General features: G+C 38.9%; 1 protein-coding gene across 4 annotated transcripts in view; it reads right to left on the reverse strand.

Moving 5' to 3' along the window:
- UTRN (utrophin) overlaps positions 1–17417 on the reverse strand; it is a 438418-nt gene extending 421001 nt beyond the window's left edge. For 3 of the 4 annotated variants that reach the window (XM_048489284.1, XM_048489276.1, XM_048489256.1), the window contains exons 1-2: positions 16723–17417; positions 13969–14130 (exon numbers count right to left, since the gene is read on the reverse strand). In XM_048489284.1, coding sequence (XP_048345241.1) covers positions 13969–14047 — 79 coding nt within the window. In that variant the 5' untranslated portion in view covers positions 14048–14130; positions 16723–17417. The remainder of the gene's footprint in view (positions 1–13968; positions 14131–16722) is intronic. The other variant, XM_048489265.1, reaches the window with a different exon arrangement.
- Positions 17418–22543: the final 5126 nt, after the last annotated feature.

Here is a 22543-nt window from a genome sequence, read left to right on the forward strand (position 1 = left end):
TGACGGTGACATTTTTTCCCCAATAACGACTAAGCTATTGACCCAGGATGTAGGTCTATTTGCTTCAAGGCCAACTTCCAGTCACGGCCAAAGTAATAGTACCAATATACTATTATACCATTTCACTATTCCACCAAATGTTCCCTAGCCAGACACATTCAGGCCCCAAAGTCTGTGGAAAACCAGCATAAGCACCATGCATCTAGCTTCCAGTTCATATTCATCTGTTACATTCATCTGTTCATATTCATCTGTTACATCCTATGCAATCACTATAAAAACATATAGACCAGCTCCTAGTCTTTTTTTCTAAACAGATATATTCAACATATTTACATTCTTTTAGATAAATAAGTACTAACGCAGATTAAGCAGCATTTTTTCCAAGTCAAAGGCAAGTGATACTTGAAAAAGCTCTTAGCAATTACTCAAAACTTAGAAGACTTGTCAAACAAGATCTGCTACTATTATCAGAAAAAGTAAATTGTAATTACAGGATCAGCTACCATTAAATTAGAATTAAAGAAAAGCCCATTTACCTTATTACCTGGCAGAACTTTTCATTATGAAAGCATAATTACAACTTGTGTTCATTATTCTGGAATGAAAGTTGAGTAGGTATAAACTGATGCAACTTAGGGGAGGATGGGCTACAATGACAAAATGGTTATGTTCATAGATATAAATCTGAGACAGTAAATATTAATGATAGTTAAAAGTAACATGTATCATAAATACAATCTATTTTTATCAACTGCTTCTAATTAGTAGAGTCTATTTGCTTCTGCACTCAGACAGAATATATTAAAATAATGAATATTTTACAATAGTAATACACGTTAATAAAATACTAGTAAGCTACCATAATATGGCAGTCACAATTAAATAATATCCAGGCTTCCATATGTGCCAGATCTTCCCCCCTTCTTCAAGCAGCTGGAAGCACAAATCCAGCCTCTAGCTGTGTATGTTTTAGTAGACTAGAACTTTAGGTTACATCTACAATACCACCTGGTGTCTAGTACAAGAAAGCTAATAACTCCAGACATTTGGAACCTGCCTGCATCCCCTAAAACATCATTCCCTGAGCCCGCATTTCTGTTATTTAAAATCAGACTAATGAAAGGTTCTGGGGAAGTCAAAAGCCTGTGTCCATTATTTTGTGATCTAAAATAGAGATATCTCACTTTTAAATGATTTTTCCACAGATCAACACAATTTTTGTACACATGTAAGTAGGGTTATTAGATTTCCCTCCATGCAACAACTGAAGACTCTTTGCATTATCAGAGACAATTTGGGCAGTGTATTTACAAAGGTATGAATCGCCTGACATAGATGTGACATACAACCCCTTGCATAGTTTTTTCAAGTGGGCAAAGAACATTAATGTTAAAGAGCCTAGAATAGTCCAGCCAACTACTTAGAAAAATGCCATGCCTCTTTAACAGAGGTTTAATAGCTGCTTTTACCTCTGTATCATTAAACATTTCAATTGTCCATTTCTACACATTATCAGCTCTATTAAGGGGACAGGACAATTTTCTCCAGGCACCTCTACAGCTGTATTTGTTCTGGTGACACTTCTTTGTAGCACTCTAACATAATTTAGAGTTTAAACTATTGTTTTGTATGTGTGTTTAATTTTTTAAGTTGATTTGTAATGTATTGTCGAAGGCGTTCATGGCCGGATTCAACAGGTTATTGTGGGTTTTCTGGGCTGTGTGGCTGTGGCCCAGTAGATCTTGTTTCTAATGTTTCGCCTGCATCTGTGGCTGGCATCTTCAGAGATGTATCACAGAGGGAAGTCTGTTACACACTGTGCCCACCGTGTTTCCCAAACCAGAATACAGGGGACTAGAATGGTGAAAGAAGGAAGAAGAGCCAGTACATTCCAAATCAGAATTCTACCTTTTTAACATAATCTAACATATCAAACAGTTCAGATCTAACTTTACTCACATCACATTTGTTGCTTTTTCTCAATACCATAAGGAACAAGAGCAGCTGTTTATTCTACTGTATGCCTGGGGACAGGCTGCCATCCAGCACCCAGAAGCCCTCCTCACAGCCTTCCCTTTCATGGATGCCCACCCACAGATGGCAAGACATCCTACAACTGGCAACCTCATCCCCTGTCATGACCCTCACTAAGCTAGCTCAGCTCCTGCCATCCTTCTTGTTAGTGGGACCATCTTGCTTTCTGCCTGGGAAAGAGAGTTATCAAGTCAAGAATGTTATCTCCTTTTGGAATGTGTATGCCTGGGTGAACTGCCTCTGTTTCTTCCCTCCCTCCCTTCTCTCACCTCCTCTGGGAATTGTCAGTGTGTGCTGCCTCTGAAGTGTTGGGGGGGGAGGGGGTCTGATGTATTTCTGCTGGCAACGCATAATCTGTTGCTTGTAAGGGTCTGACCAGTTCAGACAGTAAAGTTATCAGCTTTTCCTATGCTTGCCATCAATAAAACAAGAATTCTACTTTTAAAGTACTGGTTCCTGTCTTTGAGCATGTCTGGAGTTGTGACACCACCAGATTTACCAGTGAACAAAGACACCATGGAAGCCAGAAGTCAAGACAAGCTGCAGGGAGCTGGTAAGATGGCCTGAGCAGCAGCCTCAGCACTTCCGTAGAATAGGGCAGGGCTAACCCAGCTGAGACCAAGCTGTAGTCAGCAAACCTCAGTAGTTCCCCAGGAAGGGCAGACATAACCCAACTAGGCTGCTATCGGGGAGAACCAAGAGCACTGGGGGAGGGGGTGCAATTTCAAACACAGCTGAGGCCAAGCTACAATCAGCAAGCCTCAGAAGTTTCCCAAGGCAGGGCAGACATAACCCTAACCAGGTTGCAATGAGAGCAGGGAGAGCCAAGAGCACCGGGGGGGGGGGGCAGAAGAGTGGGGGTGGTGCCTACACTGTTCAGAAAGAACATTACCAGAGAACAAAATTTTGAACTTTGGGCCTGAAATTACTGCAGCCCAAACAATGTCCAGCATGTGTGCCACTAGAAACTCATTCTGTTTGGAATGTGTTCTAATGTACTCAAACCTTGATGTGTACTTGCAGGTAAGCCAGTAAAGTATTGTAGACTTACTTGCAAGGCTGGCTTTCATATTACCTTATAGAAGGAATGATAGAAGAAAATATGTAACTAAAGATGCTATACCACAGTCCCACAAGAATAGTTTTTAGGCAGCTTATGAGTTTAACCCACCTTAAATCTGATTTCAGGTATGGCACTTTTTAAAAAAGCTGTATTTTGAAGTGTTTCATTATTGTGTTACAATTTACTGTTTAAGCCTCTGAAGAACAATTTTCAAATAATCAGTTGAAAAAGAAGGGGACATATAAAATTCCCAAAGATGATCATTATTAGAAATATTTTAATAGTCGCTTCAACAGTCTCTAAATCCTAATGCTTAATATGTGACCTCCACCAGTCCACTATTGTGACTTCCTTTAAGAAATCATCAGCAAACATATAGTTATTGAATGGTTCCCCTTTAGCTCTGAAGTTTATTACAGTTGGCATCACAGATGGATGATTCCTGGATACCCATGTCATAGCTAACTACTTCTTCAGCACTTAAGATTTTACCCTGGTACCGGATACTGACAATATTTGCAAGAAAATGAGTTGGAGACAATGCTAGTCCCATTTTGGGTTTTTTGAATGCTTGTAATTTCATTCTGACATTCTGCAATTATGTTTTTAAGTGCTTACTCAATTATTTCCAAATTTCAACAACATCAGCAATAAAACAGCTATTTTTCTGTATCTTGCTTAAAGCTTTAGAATGGGTTTCAGGATTCTCAGCATCTTCAACATTTGTCTTAAGCCCAATGTTGAGGATTTTGGCACTAACAGTGCCATCTATTCTCTCTCAATTTTGTTTACAAACTGTCATCAGAATAGGCCAGTTCTCAATATACTGCTCAAAACAGCCCACTTCAGAATTCCATCACACATCTTCTGAGAGCATTAGCTTAGTTCCACCCATTTGTTTCAGAGCTACTGCTGCAAAATGATTGTTACAGATTTAGCAATTTCAACGACATTTGTCTTTATTTCTGGGACACTGAAGTTTTGGCAGAAGATGCAGCTAATGAGCACTGCAACCATATGTTATTAGCTTTGTATTCTCTTCATGTTCTTCTAAATTATTTCACTTTTTAGATACACTTGCAATACCATTTGTGACTAAACTGCGCACTACACAATTGGATTTGTGTTCACATTTTATTATAGCTTTTGCTGCTAATTTCAGGTGATATACTGTGGATATGTGATGTATTTGATGTGACTGACACAGTATTCTTGACAGATAACCCTGAAACTATAGAACAGTAGGATGGTGTGATCTCAAAAGTGATAGTTTCCAGAATCTAGGTTGATGATGGTTTCCCCTAAACCAGTGATGGCGAACCTATGGCACGGGTGCCAGAGGCGGCACTCAGAGCCCTGTCTGTGGGCACACAGAAACAGAGTTCATCATGTGGGGGGGAAATTGCCCCCCCTCCCACATCTAGGTTGGCCTGGGCCGCTGGGCTCAATTATTAGCATTAAACCTAAGACCTAGTTTTGGGGAAGCAGTATAAGTAACACTGTTAAGCGCTGTTAAACCCCACTGATTTTCATGCAAAGAACTAAAGCATGATCCTTTACCTGGGAGTAAGCTCGATTCCTGGCAATGTGGCTTGCTTCTGAGTAAACTCTCCTACAGTCGTGATTCACCCGTTCGAAGAGTTGCCTGGTTGCTTCAAAGCACCAAGCACCAAGCTTACTCTTGAGTAATGCACGCCTCGGAGGCAACCATTTTTTCTAAACTAAAACCTCAATATTCAGATTAAATTGCCGTGTTGGCACTTTGCAATAAATAAGTGTGTTTTGGGTTGCCGTTTGGGCACTCGGTCTCCAAAAGGTTCACCATCACTGCCCTAAACTAAAAAGTAAATGCAATTTTATTATCGATACTATTTAAGCTTATTTAGTATTACTAATTGTATTCACTGCCACTCAGTAGCGCCCCCAAAAGGAATATTTGCTTGTGTCAGCTTTTCATTTCTTCTTAATCACTGTTAACAAAATGATAGAAATATACAGTAATAATAACGAATATATTTTTCCTCAAATATTCCTCAAGGCAGTATTTAAGAAATATGACAAAATCAGAATGTTTACCAACCTAAAGATCCTGCCTCTTCAAACACCTTCCTTTTGTCATCTTCATCAAAGAACTTCTCAAGACCAGGTCTTGCATTTCTTTGTTGCAGTGTTTGCATGTTGCCCACCTACCTGCTTTACATTTAGCTCAAGGAACGTCATTAAAATATTTCCAAACTGAGTCTCTTTTATGGCCTGCTGCCATTATAGGTTTTCTCCTCCAAGGAGAGAATAATATGATAAACTTCAGGCTATACACACAAAGATTCTGCTCAAAAGGTTTTACTTTCATTTTTACTGCTTGTCCCTCCCTCTCAGCTTCTTGTGCAGATCTATAAACTTAGCACTTCAGAGGTAAGGGGTTGATTCTGTGTACATAGATTTGCAAAAGAACAATGGAACCAAGATATTTTTCTCAACTCTCTCTGTTTGCTTCATAACATTTTTGCTGTAAAGTGGTATGTTATCTCTGAAGTCATAAATTCAGAGTTTTGAAAAATGCAAAACCACACATATGTGATAATATCTTCTGGATAAAAAACTGCCCAAAACAATCCTACATAAACCTCTTGTAAAGCATGACATTGTGAACAGATTAGTGGAATTCAATCATATAAAAAAATTAAATACTGACCAAGTATACAGCCTCAGGCTATGTCATTAAAAACTAATCCTTATTTCATGATGAATAACTTTTGAATTATAATGTATATTATATAGAAAACTATCTTTAGGTCGATTTTCCTCAAAAAAGCATTTCATTTAAAAATCCAATTTTAAATTTTAAAATCTGATTTCAATAAAAACTGATTAATTTTTAAAATCCATTTTTTATTTTTTAAAAATAAATACTGATTTTTATCTACCTTGATCACAATGAAGGCAAATAATATACTGTAGGAGATTTCACTGTATTAGAGCATCCAATACTCCTTGAACCTAAAAGTAAGGGCACAGTTAACTTCTGTTCTCCACACAGCGAATAGTTTCCCATGTGCTCTCTTCCACTCAGCAATCCAAATACTACTAATTAACACAATGCAAGGCTTACAAAGCCAACGGTGTTATTCCTCTGGAATGTGAGGGGGTAAGAATACCTTTCAGTCAGAAAAGCAACTATTTTGCTTAATTTGAATTGATTTAAATAAAATTTATATTAATCCCAACATAACACAATTAAGAAGCTTCTTTGCTAGTTTTGGTTCACTGCCTATGTTGAATTCAAATGATACAGGATTTTTCAGGATTAAAATTTTTAATTGTTTTTCCTTCCACAGGGAAAAGAGGAAGAGTCACATATCTAGCTCTGGAAATATTTTATTTTTTATTAGCTATAAAAGGTTGTCAAGTATCACCTTGCAGCTGAAAGAGGACAGGATAGCGGGAGGGAAACTTACTAGTGACAAAATGAACCTAAGCCTCTGGTGCCAGCAACAGGTATACTGGAAGTGATGTCATCACAATTGCCAATGACACAGGGACACTCTGGTATCTGGCCAAAAAATCTATTATAAAAGCCATTTTTATCACAGAGATTTTGCCCAAATACAAGCACATCCCCATGTCACCAACAACATGATGACATCACTTTGGGTGCACACCAGAAGTGATGTCACCACAATGCCAGCAACAGAGGCCTAGGCCTCAGTTTGCTGCTAGTAAGTCCCCCAGCTGACCAGCTGAATGACCCTGGGAGCATCAAAGTGGAGCATCCCCACCCCCCAGCAGAGATCTAGAAACCCTATCTACAAACAAGGAACTGTATTTATGTAATGATATGTCTATTTGTACAAAACATATTCTAGGAAAAACAATGCATAAGCAAAGAATTCACTATAATAGCAACAGACCATGACTACTTGAGAACTTCTCTGTCATTCATAAGTTACTATGACAAAGGAAAGGCAGTATACATCTAGCTGAAAAACATAATCTGTTGTCCACTATTACTTACTGTAAGATAATCATAGTTGAAAATGCTAATGGGCAAAAGGGATGATCAAGTGTAAACTAAGATGTACATGTTAATATCCAATATTCATATATAATTGTTTTAATTTTCTGTTTGGATAACATATAGCTCTTTATAAGCAACCAATACTAACACTGACCTTTTCAGTAAAACAAAGTAAAAATGCTGCTTGACAGTTTACATTCACATTTTAAGCTTCAATTTTAAGCTTCATTTTTAAAAAAGCTAATCAATTTATACTGACAAGAAGAAAACTGGGAAACTATATTGGCAGTCTATCTTGGCAGGCTACGCATACCTACATTTTCACATTCCCTTAAATCTGTGTGTGAAGTGAGTAGAGAAATCAATTGTACTTATTTAAACCTATTAGTCTTAAAATTCCAGAAAAGATGACAGAATAATCACACACACTCAAGGCTTATAAAGTTTAAGAGGTTTACCAGAGAATGGCAGCTTGCACTTACTATTTCAGTGATCGTACAAACAAATAATAGGAAACATATGAGCAGCAGACTGTAAAACATCCCTAGAATCTGTGCGATCTCTGCATTCAATTGCCAAACCATGCCCTTCATTTCAGGGGGGGGATGGAAGCCTCCTTGTTGCTGTATAAATCAAAAATATGTGGACCTTGTAAAACTACATAGCCTCTTTAGCATCACACATATTGTAAGCACCATATTTTCATTGCTTATCTCTGCCACGTCTATTTTAACTGATGCTTCAGAACATTTAAGATTTGTCACTTTTGCTGCACATATATCAGTGTCTAAATGGGGACCACAGTCCATGTGCAAATTATGTTGATAACATGATTTATAAAAACCAATTATGCTAGTTTGCAAATATTGTGTTACCCTGTGGTCCTCAATTCTAATCAGCTGACTAGTACATATACAAGTCCTACTCCGCAGAAATGTTACAGTCATTTATTACAAGAACTAATAGAGTAAAAATGTCATGATGAGGAGGAGCAAGTGGTAATTTCCCCAAAGCCAGGGAAATCATGCAGACTACAGCTGCTCCAGATAATGTAAAAGTATACTAAAAAAATACAGATTTGAAAGAGTCTTTCTTCCAGAATAGTTTGTATCACAAAGAATTCTTAGAATGTAACATGCTCTTAAATTACCTATTTATCAAAAACTACCAATGGGTATATCAAAATCTTAAGATACAGAAGATGAAAATGGCAGCATACTACGTCACTTAACAAGTCTTTACCAACAGCCAAGCAAAGAATATACAAGTACAGATATAGTTTATTGTCTATGGCCAAAGGCTGTTACAATCAAATAATCTTAATCAACATTTTCTGAACTAGCTAAAATCATATTATTTCTAACATACCTAATGTCTATTATATATGTTTCAAAAATAAATATGCAAGCTCAAAGGAAATACTTGGAAGTGTTCTTTTACACTATAAAAGGAATGTTTGATGTACATTAAATAGTAGTAGTCATTGCAAAGAGATATATGATAAGCCACATTATGTAAACAAAGAGGGAAGGGGGCAAAAGTGTTTGGAAGTTAGCTACAAACTAATCCTTAATTGTGTTACAGCATGAAAGGGAACTTCACACCATACCCCTCAACTGTTTGATGTACAGGGGCTTTTTTTCCAGAACCAACTTTAAATGTAACCATGGCTAAAGGGAGGTCATAAACTTTGTACAATCAGCCAGATGTCCAGGTCTGACCCTACTTCCAAAATAGTCCAAAGCTCCAATTCAAAGCAAGGAACAACTAATCAGACTTCTATGTACTTCTCCAAAACAGCTTTGGTGAATACCCTGCTTTTACTCCTACAACTCATATTGAGCTCTGATTCCACAAGTTGTTAAAAGAATGTATCTTACTGAACTGAAGGTTTTTATAACCAATAATGTTTTAATTACTTTTTTTTTACAAAATAGAATCTCTACTTTCTCTTTCACCAGGGAACAGCAAACCAAGGATTGCACCTCCACAGCATGTGAGAGACAACATGTTCTAGAATAATTTCATTAAACTTCTCTCAGCATAAACTGTCCTTCAGTTTTCATCTGCAATTCATGAACTTCCCTTGGAACAATGAAAGGTGGATCACAAAGCCATTATCAATTTAAGCAGAAATGCTCTACCTTAATACATACACAATAGTTCTTAGAAATGAACATTTCTGTTATACTCCAGTAATGATACTAGAATGAAGCAATCAAAACAAATATTAAACTATAATTCAAGCCCAGTGAAGGCAACACTGACTTTTGCCTATAAACACGTTAACGCTGAAGCATAATTTAAGAATAATTTAGGAGCAGCAGTGGCGTAGGATTTTATTAAGAGCTCGTGTATCTAATCTGGAGGAACCAGGTTTGATTCCCAGCTCTGCCGCCTGAGCTGTGGAGGCTTATCTGGGGAATTCAGATTAGCCTGTACACTCCCACACATGCCAGCTGGGTGACCTTGGGCTAGTCACAGCTTCTCGGAGCTCTCTCAGCCCCACCTACCTAACAGAGTGTTTGTTGTGAGGGGGGAAGGGCAAGGAGATTGTAAGCCCCTTTGAGTCTCCTGCACGAGAGAAAGGGGGGATATAAATCCAAACTCTTCTTCTTCTCTTTATAAAAGGAAAACTGATAGCCCAATCCTGTACTTACTCCTGTTATATTAGACACTTTCTTCTCATGCTTGACTACATCCAGAATGTACCTATTTGCCTATACAGATCATAATGGCAATTCAAAAAGATAGCTACACTGCTTGGTTTAAGGGAAAGAGTCAAATGAGTAATGTTTATGTATATACAATATACATATATTGCTTCAACTTATTTGTGTACTCCACATATTAAGTATTGTGTATTAATATGAAACAATGGTTAGTGTTTTAGGATGTGCACAGATATAGTATGAAGCTGACGGATCAATAGATTTATTTCACGCCACAGAATTTAAACCTAGTTTAGTTTGTAAACTATAACATCTGACTATAAGCACATGGCAAAGATACCTCAATATAAAATTATAGATATGATATTGTGTCTATTACCAGCTCCCCAGCTTCTGTGGTACATTTTTGTTACTTAAAGAACATTTACATTTCACTGCAGCTCTCATTTACATTCCTGAAATTAAATCAATAGGTTGCAGTTGACAAGGTACAGTGCTTGAGGCAAAACCAGCCACCTCTCATGTCACTGGCATTCCAGACATTAGCATTACTTCTCCAGATTGAAGCCAGGTAAAGCAGCAAAATGAATGCAGACAACAGATGTTATGTGAATTATTAGTCAATTATTCTTCTACTGAAATTAGCAACTTACAGCAAAAACGTAGGTATTTTCTTGTATGATCAGAAGTACAAAATGTAGCACAATTCAGAATTGTACATTTTCCCCTTCAGCTTTCCACAATCAAACAATTAAAGCTTCAAATTTTAAAACTATATTTAATCAAAGTATTTAGGATTCAGAAGTATTTTAACCACACATGCATTTTAACTTTCTGTTTTAATTACATTCTTTCCAGGATGCCTTCTTGCTGGAAAAAAAACCACTATTGCCCTTATATTATTGCCCTCAGTCCCTTAAAATTATGAAAATATCCTCAGAATCCAAAACAATATTGGTAGTGTGTTGATTTAAGATACAAACAAATATTCTTTTTTCCCTATGAAGCATTATAGTCTATTTTTTCTAAACATACATTAAATAAAAAAACCTTTTTCATCTATACAGCGCTATAATTTGCACTGAGACGCATATTTTTATTAAATCAGTCCCATTTTTCAAATGTTGGGGGGTTCCTCCTTACAAATGTTTTTCATGTTGTTAAAATGTTTAGCAAATTCTTTTACAAAAAACTTTGTGACCAGTCTCTATTTTCTGATCCACCAGAAAAGGAAAAGTTACACAACTATACTGGCTGCTTTTCTAGGATCAAAGGGCAAAGCTTCGCTGAACACTGAGTTTCAAGCACACATTTGAAAACAAGCTTCAATCACATCAATGAGAATTGCATCCAAGCATGTCACTGACTCCGAAGCTGGTTAAGCAGCAAAAATGTGACTTAGCCTATCTACTATTCTTATACGTTACTGCCAAAATCATGGTTAGCAGTTTCCGAGGGGGAATGTTATCAATACATATTGTACAACTGTCAGGCACACAAATGGTGGTATGACTGTACTTTAATTGCATGTCCTCCAACACAGAACATAACTATTTCATTCAGGGACATCCTTAGTAAGAATCAAGATGAAAAGTACAAATGTCAGATCTGAAAACTAGACTTTAGTTTGCTGTTTGGGGTTACTCTGAAGAATCATGCCTTTTTCATTAGGAAATCTCCTCGCAGGTTCCATTAACTTCTCAGGTATGCAAAACAATAAAGACTGAAGATTTATGACAGCACGCAAGAGTGGATACAAGAGGCAAAACTAAACATTTGGATATCTGAAAGAAGATTTTTCCAGTTGCTTACCCATATTTGCTTAAATAATTGTACCAATGCCAGAAAGTATGATAATGCTAATGGAACCATTTAAACACAGGATGAAAAGAAAGAGCAGTACACCTTTACAGATCTATATACCATATGTCTGGACAACAACAAAATTATTTTCACAAGGAACTACAGAGTTCAACCAGCCCCCTCAGCTTTTAAACTGATATTTTTTCAGAGATACTTCAATTGATAGTTTCAAAAACTGTTGCAAGCTTGTATTCCAAATAACTCTTCTGTTACATTTGTTAAAAATGTGAAAATTAAACATAACACAAATAGTAGCCAAAATGTATATTTAAAAGGATAAAAAGCAATACATACAGTCATGTACAAATTGCTCTTCAGTTATATATAACAGTTTAAAAGGCTGCAGTATTCTGAAATTAGTGAAATGTATTTGCATGCAAATATACTTCCAACTGGCAATGTAAATGAAATACAAACATTAAGTGTTAATAGGACACATCTACTACAGGAATCCAGTGTGCCTATTTGAGCAATTAAAACACTTTACTGTTGGGGTGGTGCACAGTGCATACCCTGTGGCCCTCCCAGGATACCACCTAGGAACTCTGAACCTCTCACTGAAGTTGGCAAAGATTCTAGGATTGCTATGGCAAAGACAACACCTTGGCTCAATGGAGAAGCACCAACTTCAGAGAAAAATCAGTTCATCTCAGTGGAGCCAACATTGCAAGGAATGTAGGGAGGGGGGGGGGGATGAGACCACAACCTCGCAGCCCAGAGAACAATAACTGGCATTCTGACACACACCTCAACAGTTACATATGCCATAATGAAGCCAGGCTCCACCATGCTCCTTCTTTGAGCAATCCCTTGAGTGGCGCACTGTTGTACTATGTATGTTGAACAGATATACACTCAAATATCCAGTTCTGAACCAGGCCAAAGGAGTACAGACTGAAAACGGCAGCAAAACCTAAGAGGAAAGTATCAGGTCTTCAGAAAAATCTCAATTTTTTTTAAAAAAATGGGAGGTTTAGAACAACACCGAAATAGAGAAGCACTGTCTACATACGTTAAGACATCAGTTGATGGGAGTGCAAGTTGGGATATTAAGATGAGGACAAAGAAGCCAGACAGACAAGGCAGCAGAGATGGCACCAGAAAGAGGAAGCTGTGCTATTTCTTTCCTACTATTCCAGGCCCCACCACAGACAGAACATGAGCAACCAGTAGGAAGACGGAGGTGGTTTTCCTTCACCCATCCCTGCAAGTTTTTACAGGTCCCCACTTACTTTTTTTAATGTCTACCTGTGCCTCTCTCACCTGCCTAATAGTGAAGTAAGAACAGTAATCTCTGATAATTTGATTTTATATACTCCCATGCTTCAATGAATTCAGCAGACTTAAGAAGATTAAATGGGACCATCAGAAGTGATACTATCACAAACTGCTGAAATTTCTGCAGAAATGTATTACAGTAAATACTATAATATCACAGATTGTGACAACATACCAACTGTATCATATTTAACGGTGGGAATATAGCAAGAGCAGAGAGGGGATATGATCTCAATTTTTTTTATTCAATATGTGCAATTCTTAACCTGTCCACAAGGAATTTCAGGCTTCACTTAGGCAACAGTCTGCATTATACAGAAGTGGAAGAAACAGACAAGAAATCACTACAGACTTTGCAAAAATATTTTCCTCCCAGCCCTAAAATTCCAGGTTAATCCTAAGACTTGACATTGGGAGTCAAAGAAACTACCACACTGATAAGTCTTAGCTTCAAAAGATTTTGCCAATTACATCCAGTAATTTGCCAATAACATCCAGTAATTTGTCAATTTCATCCAATAATTTGCCAATTTCATCCAGTAATTGGCAACCAAGAACCAGACAATGCCCAAACATGTCTGCATAACAACACACTAAACATATGACATCAGCTTCAGTAAAATGACATAGCTTTAAATCCTACAGAATCAGATTGGATTAGTATTGCATAAAAGAAGTCTATAATTTCTATTATTTCACTATGTCTGCCTTAACAGTCTTTTAAAGCAGAACTGGAAACCTATTAGACTGAATAATAAGAAATCCAACCACAGAAGAAAAATAAACTTTATACAGAAGAGTTTTCAGGGGCAGTTTTCTTTAAAATGGGGGGGATGGGGCAGTGTTTGAAACCCAATAACAGGGAAAGGTGCTCGTAAGCTACTTACAGCTTAGTTGTCCCCCTTCTAATTTAGCTCCTTTGAAGCACATTATGAGAGAAGTAGTTTTGCTTTTAGATTCCTAACAAATAAATGACAACTTTGTTGTTTTTGTTACAGTGAACTTTCACGAGAAGGTCACTGACAACCTTTATGACTTACCAGATCTGGATTTAATGATGTCACTGAACTCATTGTGTCCTCCTTCAGGTTCTTCATCTGTGTCCAAAACCTTGGCCATCTTCTTCTGTTGACAGTTTTGAAATTGTTCTGTGGAACTTAACTTGTCACCCAGCTCTCACCAGATTGCTTTGTAACAGATACCTGAAACAAAATATAAGAATGTGCAAACAGCATGTAGGACCAAATACAAGATTGTACATATCAGAGCTAAAAATTATTCCATACTTCCTGCTTATACCTTCAATTTTTAAAACTGTATAATATTCAAATCCCAATCACCTTTTTGTACTGGTTGCCCATTTTCCAAAATTCCAAAGTTCAATTTGTTTTGTAATCCAAGTTCTCTGATGATAAGTGGGAGAGAAATTGTTTGGGTTCAATAAGACTTATCTTTTCAGGATTAAGCTCTTAAATTCCTGATAAAATTTAGTGAATTGACCATTTTTCAAAAGATAAAATGTTCCTATCCAAACCAGTTTTTAAAAGTGCTCTAAAACTAAAGGAATGCTTAATCTATCTTGTCAGATCTCAGAAGCTAAGCATGATCAGCCCTAGCTAGTATTTGAATGGAGGACCTCTGGGGAAAACCAGCAGTGTGACATAGAGACTGGCAATGGCAAACCACCTCTAGCCACCTCTTGCCTTGAAAACCATACACAGTTGTCATAAGTCTGTTGTGACACGACGGCACAAAAAATCTACCACAATCAGAATATCAGTGATGTATATAGCTACTTCCAAAGTGATTTCTAAATGTGTCCCCACATACGAATACAAAAACATTCAGGCTTTATTTAAAAGCACTAACCTCATCTCTTGTACTTCATAGCACTCCTGGCTCACATCAAGAAACACCGTCTGGGAGTGGCTGAACTGGCTTCCTTATTTATATACAAGTTATAAAGGAAGCAGTTTTCCAGCTGTTCTAAAGTCTGCCTGGACATCTCTTCTAAAGTTACAGAGCGGGTAGTTATTTGTCCCTTGCATAGCTTGGCCACATAGCATTTAAGAGGAATTTCAACAGAGTCTCGTAAACAGTAGCCCTGTTCTTTCCTCCTCCCCCATTGTTCATCCATATTCTGAACTCATGACAAAATCCTGTAGAAAGAAGAGAACTATGATGCTAATCCACTAGCTGATTTATGAATTATTAATATTTTCTTCCGCACCCTAACCCAAGGGCTCAGGATAGTTCACAATATATCGTCCTCTTACTTTGTAATAACCAGCGTGACAGGTTCAAAAGGACTGGGAAACAGACCGGCTCAAGGCCACCCAGCAAGTGCAACTCTGAACCTGAGAGTATACCCCACATTTTTCTTCCCAAAAACATAAAAGAAGGACATCAAAATGCAAGGTATTTGAGAGATGAGAATATTGGCACAGTCTTTTGCTGTTTCAGTTACCAGGCACTGCTGTCAAAACCAAGTTTCACATGGATAATCAGTATGAATGCCACCCACTGCAACTTGCCTTCCACTCTTTCCCAGCTGTCACACCATCACCATAAGAAACCTCTATTTATATCCCAATGCCTTTCAAAAGTATCACTATGACTTTCTTCAAGAAAGTATCGTGAGGTCCCTCCCTCTGAATCAGTCACCATGCCAAGTTTGCTCATGGATCCAGCTGCTGGCAGATTACACAAAAGCGGTCGGCTCACCTGAGCTGTTCTTAGCTACCCTCTTAGCTTTACCTCTTTGCGTGGGCAGCAGTCAGCACACGTTCAGGCGACCTCTTGCTTTCAAGCAGCACAAGTGAGGCCTTTTAAAATACACCTATAAAAGACTTCTAAATTGAAAAACCATACCACTGCTTTTCTACCTTAAATAGCCAATGATGCTCCCTTAAGTTACTGCTTATGCATTGTGGGGAAACAGAGTCAGTATAACACAGAAAGTGAATCACCACCACGCCAGGGAAGGAATCAACAGGTGGCTTCTCCCACTTTACAGGACCACTCTGGAGTTTGAAGGCACTGACATAGGACTGAGACTCATTCCTTTCCTTATCAAGAAGCCCCAATCTAATCCAACAATCTCCCTCATTTAGTTCTTCAGCACTTTTCCACAAGAAACACAGAAGTAAAAATACTTGTCTGTCTGACAACGTGAGAGATAACTTTAAACAGCTCTTGAGCATAATGAGATACCAGCCACCATTTTGCAGGGCTTTTAAAAGCTGAAAAAAATGACAGAAGGGTTTTGGGAGGGGGGGGTTGTAGTGGAGTCACCAAACTTGAGGAGGCGGCGGGGGACACACAGAGACCCATTTAAAATGCTATTTGCATACTGGCAACCCAGTGAGTGCCCCAGATTCACATGCCAAATTAAATGGAAACTTTCAGCAGCCTGCTAAATCAGTTAGCCTGCTGTTCCCACATGTCATAAGTTAAAACGGAGCACTCCAGGAATGTGGTGGAAGCTGACACTGTTCATGTTTTTATTTGTTGGGGGGAGGGAAGAGGTGCGAAAAACTATGGATTAGAAAAACTGCACTGCCCACGTGAGTCAAACTCCTTTCTAAACATCCTTCCCTAGCGACTGTTCCTTTATACGAAAGAAGCCATATCTGGTTACAAACAATCAGGCAGCATTTTATGTTCCTCTATACCTGTTTGGGGAGGTGGGAGGAAAACACTGGCCTGCCCTTTTGTCCTTCGAGTGATCCATTACTCTTTCCCTCGGAGAGATGCATTACTCTTGCCCTGCCGTCAATTATTCACCACCTTACCTGCTGGAAACCTCCTTGCCCGCCAGCCAGTCCAATCCCAGGATCCACGTAGTGCACCGTCCCAGGTGGGCTTTTCCTCCCAAATCCAGTGCTAAACTGGGCCAAGAGCTGCGAACGATCCTCCAGATTAGTTCACCCAATTTGTTCCAAGCAAAGACGGTCCGAAAGGGGGAAGGAGGAGAGCCTAACATGAATTCCTAGGGCTCGTTTTCGTGCAGTGGCAATTCCTCGACCTGCTCCTTCCTTCGCTCTCCTCGCACTTCTTGAGCCTTCGGGAGAAAGAGGAGGAGGAGGAGGAGGAGGAGGCGGAGGAGGAGGCGCCGCCTCTCCCGCGGTCACCTCCTGCACCCAAGCAGGCTCAACTCTGCAGGGAGAAGTTTGGCTGCTGCGGCGGTGCCTGCTCCTGCAACTCCTCCTCGGGATGCTTTCTTTGTTATTAGACGAGGACAGGGCTGGAAGAAGAATGCCAGCTAGCCCGAGGCTTTGCGGGAGGCGGCCTCTTACCTGGGAACTTTCCTGCCCCTCGCACGCAACCGCCAAGCGGGGCGGCTAACGCTGACAAGACCGGAGTGAGCGACGACTCTCTCCAAACTACTTTCTGCTGCGCGGGGAACTTTCTTCCCGGAACGCGAGCGCGCGCGCGCAGCCCTTCGCTCGATCCGTGCCCCTCCCGTCCTTCTCGAGCCGAAGTTGCAACACTCGGGCCCGGGGAGCGTGGCGTGGCGCGTCACGTGACCTCTTGCCCCGTCAATCAATTCGAACTGCTGGCCTCAGCCGGGGACGTCCGGCGGGGTTCGCTTCAGTGGATAGCGAGGATCCTATTCTCTTTCACGAAACGGGGATTTTCAGTTCGCTCGTTAGGATTTTTTTCGCTAGCCAATATTCTTTCAGATGTCATGGGCTATAAATAACTTCATGGGCTAATAACAGGGTTTTTTTAAAAGGGAAGCTAGAAAGTAGGTTTGGCAAGTGTAGTTTGGGACATTCTCAGGGCCTTGAGGGTGGTGTCTGGGGAAGGACAGCGTTTGGGAGAGATCAGCTGTGATTTCTGAGGAACTTCGGCCCCCACTTTAAAGTTTGTAACCCTACATGTAACTTGTGTGTGATTATAATTCCCAGACTTAGTACAACTTACTGCAACATACTGGTGTGTGCACATTTGATTAATGGTTTGGGAGCTATAAATAGCGTGGTGTATGGTTAAGAGCGATGGACTCTGATTCTCCACTCCTCCACATGAGCAGCTGACTCTGGTCTGGTGAACCAGATTTGTTTCCTCTCTCTCCTCCACATGAAGCCTACTAGATGACTTTGGGCTAGTCATAGTTTTCTCACAACTCTCTCAGCCCCACCTACCTCACAAGGAGAAGGGAAGGCAAATGTAAGCTGCTGTGAGACTCCTTAAATGTTGAGGAAAGCGGGGTATAAAAACCAATTTTTCTTCTTTTTTAGAGTCACATTCTATGGCAATCTGAGTACATTTCTTTGCAGAGTTACTCAATTCTTGAAAGAGGTTTACATTGTTCTCTCCTCCTCCTTGTCTTCACAACAACCAAGTGAGGTAGGTCTGGTGAGAATATATGACTAGCCCAAATCACCCAGCAAGCTTCCATAGCAAACTGGAGATTTGAGGCTATGTGGGATTGAAGATTCACATTTTGACCACAGCAGTATGTGGAAAACTGTACATACTGTAATGTGTGAACATCAAATGTGTGTCTTTTTAGAGAGGTTAGAAGCATTGAGACACCACTGGCAATAGTGACCTCCTGCTGAACATGTGTGCAGTATTTCAACTTTATAACATCTAAATCATGTGTAAAACTACAAATTTTTGGAAACAAAGGAGGGCTCCCCAGTTCTGAGCAATAATTATTAGTATTCAGGTAACATTCCACAGGTAGAGTTGGAGTGGGGAGCTTTATCCAGCATACAAATGCCAGTATAAGTGTAAATAAAACAACTGTACATTCAAACTACCCAGTTTGTATATGTAGATATATAGCTTCTCAGAAGCACACACACATTTTGCTTGCTTGTATAAGACACAAACTGAAATAACACTTGAAAAGTTACTGTCAGACATTTCAGTGGTGGGCAAAGCCCATTTGAGTATCATACATCCTGCTTCACTTTGCAAGCACTGAGAGGAGCAATAGGCTGGTGAGGTAATTCAGAAGTGGAACAGATTGCTTTTTAAGCACAGGCAGGCTCAGAGATTCCCCTGCTCAGATAAGCTTCTCTTTTTCTTCTGCCTGTTGGTTCTCCAGCGCTCCTCGTGGCTGGCTATGAGGAGCTCCTGGCATCACTAATGAAGTTATAACTTTGACTTCTTGCCCCTTGATTTCCTGTTCTTTGGTTGCTAGTCAGTGGGTGCCATGCTGTGATCTAGACATTGAAGGTGTACCCTGTGTCCAGAGGTGGGATCCAACCAGTTCTCACCACTTCTCTAGAAGTGGTTACTAATTTTTTCTGAGTGCCGAGAAGGGGTTACTAAAGCAACCTCCCTGCCCAATAGGGACTGGAGGTGCGTGTGTGCGGGTGCGCCACTGTTTGAATCCCACCACCATCGGAACCTGTTATTAAAATTTTTGGATCCCACCACTGCCTGTGTCTGGAAAGTTTGAAGACCTTTGCCCTAAAATTGTAGCACTTTCTTCATGACTTGCAAAAAGCCACCTTTGCAGTTACCATCAATGAAAAGTCACATGACTACTGAGTGCCCCCCCCCTCCACCAAACACACACATACAATAATATAAGGTATATTTACTGATATGAAATATATAACTACAGGGGATTTAACCATAGAATGTGGTGATGATGGTGATTATCATCATCATGAAGAGGAGGAGGAGGAGTTTGGATTTATACCCCTCTTTTGTCATCTGTAAGAAATCTCAAAGTGGCTTCCAAACTCCTTCCATTCCTCCCTCCACAACAGGAATCTTGTGAGGGAGATGAAGCTCAGAGAATTCTGAAAGAACTGTGACTAGCCCAAGGTCCCCTGCAGGCTCCCTGTGTAGGAGTGGGGAAACAAACCTGGTTCACCAGATTAGAATCCACCACTCATGTGGCGGAGTAGAGAATCAAACCCAATTCTCCAGATTAGAGTCCACTGCTTTAAAGAAGTTGCTACTTTATATACCAATAATTGCACAATGAAGCCCCTTTTCCTCATTATTTTTTAATTATTGTTATAATGATGCATTTTTTTTTGCAGGTCAAAAAAAAATGTGTGAATGGCTTCCAAATCATAAACTGTCATATAATTTTATTGTCACAATTTTATGATCCCATTTATTACCGATATTCCATTTTGTGAAAATATTTATTAAAATATAAGTTTGTAGGAGTTGGTCTAGTGCTTTAGCAATCAAAACCATTTTTAAACCCCTGATCTACTGATCATTGTCCTTTCTTTATATAACACCTATTTCTCTGGCACATGCTTTTCCACTGGTAGTTGCTGTCTATTACTGACTGAAGAGATGAACAAAGATCTTCACACTGCGCACATGTACCAACTCCTCCTCTTAAAAAAAGTTAAAAGGGGGGGGGAGGATGGAATGTTGGAATGTGTGGGGGCTGCACGTGTCTTATGACTGCCCAAGATTACTGTAGGCAGCTTTGAAGGTCAGCAAGATTGGTCACCCCTCTATCAGCAGCATGAAGAGAAAGGATTTAAAAAAAACATGTTTGTTGTTGGGCAAATGTTTTTCTAATGCTCTTCTGTCTAGAGTGGAGCTGAAGTTTCACTTTAAAACTTCTGGCTCAGTCCAGTGTCAGTTAATAACAACCAAGTCCCATTAAACATAGCGGGTCTTGTTAGTCACTATTAATATACAAATCGAATAATACAATACAATTCATTTAACCAGTTTCGGTTCAGTTTAAGCAGCTGGATTCAAACTTCTGGCTGACACAATTGTGTAATCGTGACATTTGTGTAATCGTGACAATTGTGTAATCGAGGGCATTCAGCAATCTGAGTTTATACCCCCACGTGGGGATGGAATGAAACGTGGATTTTCCCCCCTTTTGAACAATTGACACATACATTAAAGCCATACCATATTTCTAAAACTCCTGTTTCAAAGATTAACGTGGGCATATACATGGTCATTTATGATGTCACAGTTTATATATTTAAGAGCATATATCTATATGTATATATATTCATAGATATCTTTTAGCAAGTTTATATATCATTTTAATAACCTGATTAAAGACCTCTTAAATTATTGTAATATTTTAATGTACTCAAAACTACATGTATCTGTTAATTTATTTTTAAAGTATAATCAGTGAGGATGTAGTTAAAATTAATTAGACAACTTTGATCAGTGGCTAAGATTGTTCCCAATCAGTATACCAGTCAATGTTAGTTCATTTTGATTTGATTAATACGTTTACAAGATTATAAATGCAGATCCATTTAATAATTAATTCTGATAAAATTATAATGTTTTTTAAATTGTATTGTTGCCTACATTTACTTTTTTATTCTTTTAATCCTCCCTTTCCTGTACTTTTTGTTGGCAAAAAAAATTATTAGAAAAAAATAAAACTCCCCTTTTAAAAGAAGTTTGTCATATAGCACAAGGGGCTGTTGTTTAACAGCATGAAGTCTAAGACTCCCTTGGGCTCCTTCGGGAGTAGCGGAATCCAGGCCAAAAATACATTTCTCTGCTTGTTCTTGTTATGAATATCACATTCCTTTATCTTTCCTTCATGAAAGACATGTTTATTGACTGAAAACAGATTTAAAAGAAAATGGAAGTATTGTCTATGTCAAGTACTGCTTGACTCATAGTCCTGTTAAGATAAAGTACCTGGATTAAAGAAGGTGTGTCATCAACCTGGTAATAAGTTAATTGGTCAACAGTAATTCTGTGTAAAGATCAAACAGGTATTTGTGATCCCCTATAATAGAAGTTGCTTTTAATAAACTTCAGTGATTCTATCCAATATGGATTCTATTCCAAGAAATTTCTTAAATCCATTGATCAGTCAATATGTGTTCCAGTACTGCTAAACATACAGACCTGACCTGTGAGAAAGAATGCAAAGTATGCATTTCTACAGAAGAGATCACAGATCACTACTTAACTAGTGTGACAACAGCTGAGACAATCATTGTAACTATTAACGGATTATTCACATTAACATTCTCCACCCTCAAAGTGCACGAACACTAAAGGTGGCTGTGAGACAAAATGATGTAGGCAGTATCTCCTGAATATGTTTATTTCTCATGGTCCTGTTATTTATTTAATTGATTTATATCCCTCTCAAAGTGGCTTACATCATTACATCTCCTCCATTTTATCCTTCCAGCCAAACCTGTGAGTTTAGGTTGAGAGTGCATAACTGACCCAATGCCACCCTGGAAGCTTTCATGGCAGAGTGGGGATTTGCACTTTGCTCTCCCAGATCCTTATTCATATTCTATCACACAACACTATTACACTTTCCAATAATATTATTATGAATTAAACATTTGTGTTATAGTATGGTTCAGAATCTATTATAAGCTGCTTTGAGAGTATTCTCAAAAGACTGGATACGCATGTTCTGTATAAATAATAAATGTGGGGTTTCACCTAGTAGTCTTTTGGATTTGTTAAGTGAAGGTCTATTTCCCTTCTATACAAACATATGGGTTGATGGAAGCATAATACATGAACTATTTTGATGTAGTTGTTAAGAATTGTGGACTCTAATCTGGTGAACCAAGTTTGTTTTCCCAACTCCTCCATAAGAAGCCTGCTGGGTAACCTTGAACTAGACACAGTTCCCTTCGACTTTCTCAGTCCACC

Source organism: Sphaerodactylus townsendi, linkage group LG01, assembly GCF_021028975.2.
Source record: "Sphaerodactylus townsendi isolate TG3544 linkage group LG01, MPM_Stown_v2.3, whole genome shotgun sequence".
In the NCBI taxonomy this organism is placed as follows: domain Eukaryota; kingdom Metazoa; phylum Chordata; class Lepidosauria; order Squamata; family Sphaerodactylidae; genus Sphaerodactylus; species Sphaerodactylus townsendi.